This window comes from Corythoichthys intestinalis, chromosome 12 (genome assembly GCF_030265065.1).
Source record: "Corythoichthys intestinalis isolate RoL2023-P3 chromosome 12, ASM3026506v1, whole genome shotgun sequence".
Taxonomy (NCBI): Eukaryota; Metazoa; Chordata; class Actinopteri; order Syngnathiformes; family Syngnathidae; genus Corythoichthys; species Corythoichthys intestinalis.
In genome coordinates, this window is record NC_080406.1 from 30,228,474 (window position 1) to 30,237,199 (window position 8,726).

General features: G+C 39.6%; 1 protein-coding gene across 2 annotated transcripts in view; it reads left to right on the forward strand.

Annotated features, from left to right (window-relative positions):
- The window catches only part of wnt6b (wingless-type MMTV integration site family, member 6b), a 49,526-nt gene extending 41,468 nt beyond the window's left edge, over nucleotides 1-8,058 (forward strand). Inside the window, exons 4-5 of one of the 2 annotated variants that reach the window (XM_057852840.1) lie at nucleotides 5,957-6,055; nucleotides 6,138-6,314. In XM_057852840.1, the coding sequence (XP_057708823.1) occupies nucleotides 5,957-6,055; nucleotides 6,138-6,173 (135 nt within the window). In that variant the 3' untranslated portion in view covers nucleotides 6,174-6,314. Of the gene's footprint in view, nucleotides 1-5,956 lie in introns of both variants that reach the window. The other variant, XM_057852839.1, reaches the window with a different exon arrangement.
- Nucleotides 8,059-8,726: the final 668 nt, after the last annotated feature.

The following is an 8,726-nucleotide window of genomic DNA, read 5'->3' on the forward strand; positions in this document are numbered from 1 at the left end:
GAACATTTTATCAATAGGAAGAGGGAAGAGAGGTCAAATTAGGATATGACAGGGCACTGATTTTGAAAGCTCACGTGATACGACATGGCATAAGCCGGTTGCATTTGTGTCACTCAGTTTGCAATGTTCCAAGTATTATCTACTGACAGGACCAAATTTTGATTCAGTTCTTAGCTATTGGATATCATTACAGTATCCAGTACCACAATGGAGTGTCGGGCTTCATTTAAAGGCTCACGCTGCCATGCAGGATCAAAGTTTCGGATATTCTTCAAGAGATTTTGGTCCCAAGGCATTGCTTGTCCTGTGGAATGTTCCATCATCCCGCCAACATTCAAAGGAGAAACACATCGCCCCCGGCCATGTTCGTGTAGTGCCGTAAACCGATATTCTAACAAGAATCAGGTTTCTGAAACACAAAAACAAGAGCGTGCCACACATTTTGCTCTCAAGCCTCCCAGGCAGGTAACCATCAACGTTTCCGCAGCTCGCGTAGACGCCCCAAAGTTCCTGTCTGTCGCCCGTGTTGAATTATGGACCCTGTAATTCGTAATGCTTCTTAAAGATTGGGTTTGAAGTATCGAGCTTTTAGATCAGCTAATGGTGTTTATTTAAAGTGCATCTTTTAACATTATCAAACTGACATCAGCTTTTTAGTGCACTTTTGGGTACACACACTTTGAAGCAATGATAGAAGCAAAGGGCATAATTACAGTTGACTGCATTCGGGGTCACAGACAGGTAGCGAAGAACAGGCGTGGATTTCGGGATATCTTCCAATCGTAGCATTAGCGAACAAACCATTTTAAGAGGGGGTGCACTTACTCACACACAAAACTCACAAATGCCTGGAGGTTGTGAAATAAGTGTGCTGTGATGCGTGTAAATGTCTGTTTATGTGCATTCATGCATGTGTGTATAGGCGTTTTGAAAGTATGTGTGTGTTTGTGTGTGTGTTGGTGTGTGTGATGGGTTAATTATGTGCAGTATAAGTGAATGATCTGTTGTCAAGGCTTGTTAGATGAAGGAAGGCTAGAGGCAAAATGAATGGTGAGGGGGGTTGCACACTTAAATTCCTTCTAAATAGCACCTGCTTTTTTTTTTTTTTTCTTTTTTTTTAATAATCCATGGATCTATCTAGCTAGCAAGCTATTTGTTTGTGTGGACATTGCAGGGGTTCTCAAAAAGTCCATGGATTTCGACATTTTTCCATGGAACCCCACATATTCAGCATCTAGAAAACTACCATGTATAGTCCTCAACTCATTTGCTTCCACTGTTGGCAATATATGTCAATTCCATTTGACCTAGTTCTCACCCAAATCAAACTTTAACCTATTACTGACAACAATTGTATAATGACAGATTTAAATCTGATTTTAAATCTGACATGGGTTTCTTTTTTCGGAACGTGACTGGTCTTTACCCAGTGACCCAAAATTTTGAATTCATGCAACGATGGCATCAGGGCCAGGACGTTGGCATAGATAGAGATTTGCAATGGAGGGACAGCTAAAAAGTATTAGAGGGAGTTAGAGGGAGCGATTTGAGGGAGCCTACCATCACCGATCAGTGTTTCAAAAGTATTTATCACGAGAGAGGACAGTAAAAAAAAAAAATAAATAATAAAAAGAGAGAAAAATAAAAGCCTCCTTAAACAGAACCTTGGACTTAAAGACTTGTCGGCTCTAATAAGCCACAATTGTTCTTTTTTTTTTTTTTTTTTACTAAAATATGCTATTAGAAACACATAAAATATTGCAATTGATTTAAAAATCTATAATATTTTCATACATGTTTTGAGCTACAGAGGGCAACCATGTTTTAAGCGTGCAATGGCCGCTCGGGGTGATGACGTAGATCAGTGGTCTCCAAACTATTCCACATAGTGGTTAGTGGGTGAAGGATTTCATTCCAACAAAATAAGACCACACCTTTTCACCAATCTGGTGTTTTATTAGTGTAATCAGTTGATTGCAGTCAGGTGCCGCTTGTTTTAGTACAAACCACATCGGTTAAAAGGTCTGTGCTTGATCAGTATGAACAAAAACCAGGACCCACAGCGGCCCTCGTGGACCGGTTTGGAGACCCCTGACGTAGATTGTCACTGTCACTCGACCAATACTACCGGGTTACTGCAATTCCTTCTAAGCGGCAAGATGTTGAACACATGCGCTCATCGGTTAAAAACGGCGAGTACTTACTATTTGTGTTTTTATTGAGTCTTTTATTACGTTTTCATTGCCTCGAAATACTTTTTGCATGTGCTTCCCTCTCATACTGGTGGGGTGGCTTGGCTCAGTGGTAGAGTAGTTGTCCCCCAACCCAGAGGTTGTGGGTTCAATTCTCCGCCCTGATGAACTCGCCTAAGTGTCCTTGAGCAAGATACTGAACCCCACGTTGCTCCTGGTGCTGCGTCACCAGTAGGTGGATGGCGAGATAGTGTAAAGCGCCTTGAAAGGTGGAAAAGCGCTATATATATATATATACTTTTAAACATTGTGTTTTCTTGTGGTAGCTTTAAAGCAGTTTGTTGATCTGTTGACCACATTTGTCACGTAGCATATTTAAAGCAACCTTATCTAACATTTCATCGGTGTAGCACATTTTGGCAGAATACCGTTTTTTTTTTTTCCCAACTCTTGTCTCATCACATCCTGTCTTTCCTGTACATTTTGCTTTTGCTGCTCGTTTTGTGAAATATCAATAGTGCTGCCATGTTAATTAATGTTCCTCTCGGGTTCAAATTGAAAGGGTTAAATAGATGACATGTTTATGTCGCTGGAGTCATACTGTGGAAGCCCGGCAGTGTAACCATGTGACGTCAACGCCCTGCGACGTCAACAACAATGGCGACCTACTAGTTAAACTAATTTTACAAAATGTATAAAAACGAAAACACGAAGAGGGGTTTAGATATCAAATTATTTTAACTCATAATAAAGTTTATCTTTTAAGAACTATAAGTCTTTCTAGCTGTGGATCCCTTTAAAGTAGAGTTGGGTGATATGGCCTTAAGTACGTATCATGGTAAATTGAGCAAATTTACCTCGATAAAGATAAATGACGATAAATTCGCCCAAGCGGACTGTTATATAATTTGAACATCTGAATCAATGCATGAAATACAAATTAACCGTTTCTCTTTAAATTTATTTATCAGCTTTCAATTTAACAATTGCACATGCAGTCTAAACATTAAGTATATAAAAATTTCTTGCAAACAATAAGAATTCTAGTGTGAACATTTATAACAGCTTGTATGACTTGAAAAATGTACATTATAAAAATCAATACGACGACTGTGCAAACGTGTCAATGTAACACAAATGACTTACAGCTTTAACAGTACACTTCAAACAGACAACTTATTGGTTATGGCTGCTGTGACATAAGTACTCAACACAAGTGTTTACGTCAAGGTTTCATGTTTTTTTTTCCATAGCATTTTTTAATACATGCACGCGCACATGCACACCCCACAAAGACACAACCACATTAAAGCTATATTGTACTTATGCAAATGAAATACTTAAGATTTTATGATGGCAGAATAAAGCAAGCACATACAGAAAAATAGCTTTGGCCATTAAACGGTCATATTATATATAGACTTCACTGTTGGATTGTATATATACTTTATGCTGAGTGCTTTACCATCATAAAAGCTATCAGAGAAATCACACACTCACAGAGATACAAAATAATGTGACATAATGATTGCTAGATGAAGTCGGTGCCCAGTCCATTCATTAATATCAGTCGTTTCGATAAGGTTAGAGCCACTATCCGACTCCATCACATTCATTTGTAGAGTTAACCGCTAACCTTAGCTTAGGGTGACCTTATTTTGATTTCCAAAAAAGAGGACACTCGGCCAGGCCTCGAGATACTTGAATTTTACTCGAAGATCACTCAAAGATGCGTATATCTCCCACTTTTTTTTTACTCAACAGGCTTTATTCTTCCTGAATAAAATAATCAAACAATAAAAAAAAAATTAAAAATTATTTAAAAAATAATATAATGCAGACTCATGGAAATGTTGTCCAGTTAATACACACACACAGTTGGCTATGTGCCAACTCAACATTTTTTTAAAATTACGATCACGACAATTGTCGTTGACAAAATGTTATCCCCACTCAATTTTTATTCTCATACAATGTTTTAAATTGTACGCAAACAATAACTGAAATAAACTGACAAGCGATCCAACCAGCATGTTTCCAAACGCAGCAGTTCAAAGTCAAAACTACATTGCCAATAATGCCTAGCGCAGCTGAGCTCACGGATTGCTACCCTATTAGCGAATACGAGAGCCGAGGCAAAATCAGACTTTGCTATAAAAGTTTACTACCATCGGCAACGCAAAGATGCGACAACAAACGAGATTTTACAGATTACACCAGTACAAATCTCCGACAGAAGTCAACAGTTGCCATTATATACGTATTTATCGTATAAAAAAAAAAACTCATAAGCAACACAGCTATTTACCTATAATAGCATTCAACCACTAACTAACGCTTAACAATTACAAGACTCATACAATATACTGCATCTCTGTGTACACATATAACCCTATGTACAACAGAAGACACGTGGTCGACATTTACAGGAGAAACTTACAGAAAGGTGTATGGAGCCACGTCTTTTAGAACTTCTTATTGAACTCCTTACTGTAGTCTGAGCTCTCGCCAAACCGTCAGTAGATGGTGGTAATTCCCCATGAAACAAAGGGTGAACTGCCAACAAAAAAGAAGAAGAAGATCTACTCCTTCTCCCGCTCCTACTAGTAGGAGCAACATCAACGCAGGCAAGCGCTGCTCCCTAGCGGCCGGAGGAATTCTCTTCAAGTTCGTCCCGTAAAAAAAAAATCATAAAAACCGGACATTTTTATGAATTTATAAAACCCGCCCGGACAACGAGGATACTGCGTGAAAGTAGGATTTGTCCAGGCAAAAGAGGACGTTTGGTCACCCTACCTTAGCCTGTGGCCTGGCTACCAGCAGAAAGCACTGAAAGCACACTCTCCTGAAATTGTGAGCACCAGGGAGGACAGCGGGTGAAAGCCCGTCTGGAAGTTGCCAAGAGTCTACTTAATGTTGGGTGAAAGTTTGGCGAAGCTCACTTAAGTCAGACTCCATCACGTTTGTTTGTAGCATTAGCTGCTAGCGTTAGCCCACCGGGCTTCTGTTTGTTTGATTTCCTGATAACCATGTAACTTCATACGTAAGCACACTGACTGCTTTCTTAAAGGGGAATGAACATAGCCGAACAACACAGAGTCAAAGCGAGATGAAAAGACTATATTTTCTTGTTTTATTAAATTACCGAATTTACCGACATGGTCATAATTACGTCGGTCATCGTGAAGAATTTCGGTAAAGGTCAATTTTCGGTTTACCGCTCGGCTCTACTATAAAGCTGGATATAAGGAGATGAAAGACTCCAATCAGCAAAGCGGCCAGGGACAAGTACTACTGTATGTACGTTTTGCACTAAGCTGAAAAGCATGCTAGATGATAAGGCCTGCTGTCTCTTGAGTATCTTAAGGATTCAGTTGGTTTTCTGAGCGTCAATTTATGGTCAATATGCAGAAAAATGGAAAACGTCGGTCTGAACAGCCACACACAAAAAAAAATAGATTCAAATCTGCGATCTGAACGTAGCCGTTTACAGTATACAGAGAGCAGATGATGCACACAAAAGAGCAATAAATATCACGCCTTAACGTATTAAAAACATTTTATCTCATGTTGCTTACTTTGTTAGTTAGAATGCTATCTCTTATGTTGTGTGGCCATACATTTCATACATGCCAGAAATTGCCACAGCCTGTTCTACTCTATGTTGTGAGAACAAGTTCATTTAAGGATATTTTTCCTGTTTAACAACTATTCTTTGTCTCTTTTTCTACCTCACCAACTTCTTGTCCTGTCCCCCTTCCAAGGCAGTGAAGCTCTACATGCGGACCGAGTGCAAGTGCCACGGACTGTCCGGCTCATGCACGTTACGCACTTGTTGGAAAAAGATGCCTCACTTCCGCGAGGTGGGCGACCGCCTCCTGGAGCGCTTCAACGGTGCCTCCAAAGTGATGGGCGGCAATGACGGCAAGACGCTTATCCCCGTAGGCCAGAACATTAAACCTCCGGACAGGCAGGATCTGATCTACTCAGACGAATCGCCCGATTTCTGTCTGGCGAATCGTAAGACGGGGTCTCTGGGGACGCGGGGGCGTATCTGTAACAGCACCGCCATGGACATCAGTGGCTGCGATCTGTTATGTTGCCAGCGAGGCTACCGAGAAGAAACTGTGGTGTTTGAGGAGAACTGCCTGTGTCGTTTCCACTGGTGTTGTGTGGTCCAATGCAAGAAGTGCTCGGTCCGAAAGGAGCTGAGTCTCTGTCACTGACGAACTGGAGTCACATTCCCCTAACTTGTTGTAATTACTTATTTTGTTTTATAAATATATATATATGTATTGAGCTTTTTGGCAGTTGTAAAGTATGATCTTGACTGTTATTATCCTTTTTGCAGCAGTCCTGCTCACACCATTCCTTAAGTCACTCGCTACTATTCATTCAGTTCATTTGAACTGGGAGGGCTGACAGTTATCATCCACATCTGAATCCATGTGCTTTACACTCATTGTAAAATCTTGCAATCAAATCCACAAGATGTGCCGGGAAAGTTCCCAAAAGTTTTAAAACCCAAACTACCAAGGAAGTACTTTCCGAGCCTTCTCCATGAAGCCTTTGTGTACTAGGATTCTGTCAGGATCCTCTGCCGTGATATTATTACAGCCTTCTTGGTATTGTCCACATTTTCATTACAGGTTCAGTTGTTGTTTGGAAGAGGGAAGAATCGAACCAAACCGGATTTGTGTGAGTAGGGTTGTTGTCACTGATCTTAAATGCTAAAGGATTTTTTTAAAAGTTCTGCTTCAACCTCTTTTCCATAATTTAATAAAAACTCTGATTATACATCTTTTTTGCTATACATCCTAGAACTCTCCTTACAAACCTTGGTTATCAAATATTGAGCGGGACAACTGAAGTGAACTGCTCTCTGAATTTTGATCATTGAAAATGTCTGAAATTGTCCGACTTTTTAGTACATGGTGAGCATTCCATTTGATTTACACTGACAATCATTACATAGACTAAAAACAAAAAAGTTCTAAATTGCAATAAGTTTTTAAATCCAGCCTCACATTTCCATCAATCAGTACAAGTCATTTAATCTTGCAATTTTCATACTGTGCCATAGACTTTATAATGTATTGACAGGACACAGGGCACAGGGCCGATTCATAGGGGGCCTATCGCCGTCAAAGCTGACCGAGTGGAAACACAGACACAGAGCTTTTTCCGTTGCTTTTTCCATTCTTGTGAATAAATGCTTAAATACCTGAATTCTTTAAAGATATGGACATAAAACAGTCTCGATTCTTAGTTAAAAGCAAAAAAAAAAAACGTGCGGGTAGCAGGGTGGTGTGGCTCAGTGGTAGAGTAGTTGTCCCAAAACCCAGTGGTTGTGGTATCCTAGAGCAAGATACTGAACCCCACATTGCTCCTGGTGCTGCGTCACCAGTAGGTAGATGGCAATGTAGTGTAAAGTGCTTTGAGCACCTTCAAAGGTGGAAAAGCGCTATACAAGTATAACACCATATATTTTACGTGAAAGAATGAACTGCGAACTATGAGTCTAGTCAGTAAGGAAATTAGCGTCTGCCATATGTAAACAAAGAGCTTTTTCCGTTGAAAGTTCTTGCGAATAAATACCTAAATCCCTGAATTCTTTATAGATATGAACGTAAAACAGTATTGATTCTTGGCTAAATGCAAAAAAAAAAAAAACGTGTAGGCAGCATTTATTTTACGTATATATTGCGAACTATGAGGCTAGTCAGTAAGGAAATTAACAGCCGCCATAAGGAAACAAAGCGCTTTTTCCTTTGAAAATTCTTGTTAATAAATGCTTAAATCCCTGAATTCTTTATAGATAAGGATGTAAAACAGTCTGGATTCTTGGTGGAAAGCAAAAAACACAAAAAAAAACCTTGCAGGTACCATTTATTTTATGTAAATATTGGGAACTTTGAGGCTAGTCGGTAAGGAAATTAGCGGCCGCCATGTGTAAACAAATAGGTTTTTCCGTGGAAAATTCTTTTGAATAAATGCTTAAATCCCTGAATTCTTTATAGATGAGGATGTAAAAGAGTCTCGATTCTTGCTTAAAAGCAAACAAAACAAAAAAAACGTGCAGGTACCATTTATTTTACGTAAATATTGCGGAGTATAATGCCAATGCTGTAGTGGCTAATTTCTCCCATTGATTTTTTTTTCGCAATGTTTCAAAATGCATGCATGGTACGAAAAATATAATAATTACCTTGAATCCTCGAACAACTCAATCCTGAGACAATCCTTCCTGTTTGTATGCAGTACAGCTTTCGTGCTTTTTCAACCTAAATCCGGCGTTAGATCGCTGCATGTGACCGACTGCTAACAAATGAAGCGGAATGTTGGACGGCCCCTTTCGGGAAGGCGTGACACATCGAATTGGGAATGTGTCGAGTCAATACATTATGAAGTCTATGACTGTGCTCAATTTTTTTGTTCTTCACAAATTTGGGGAATTAAATGACAGGAAATGGTCTACTTATAGGGTTTATATCTGTGTGTGGTTTCGTCCCCCATACCAAAAACACACACATT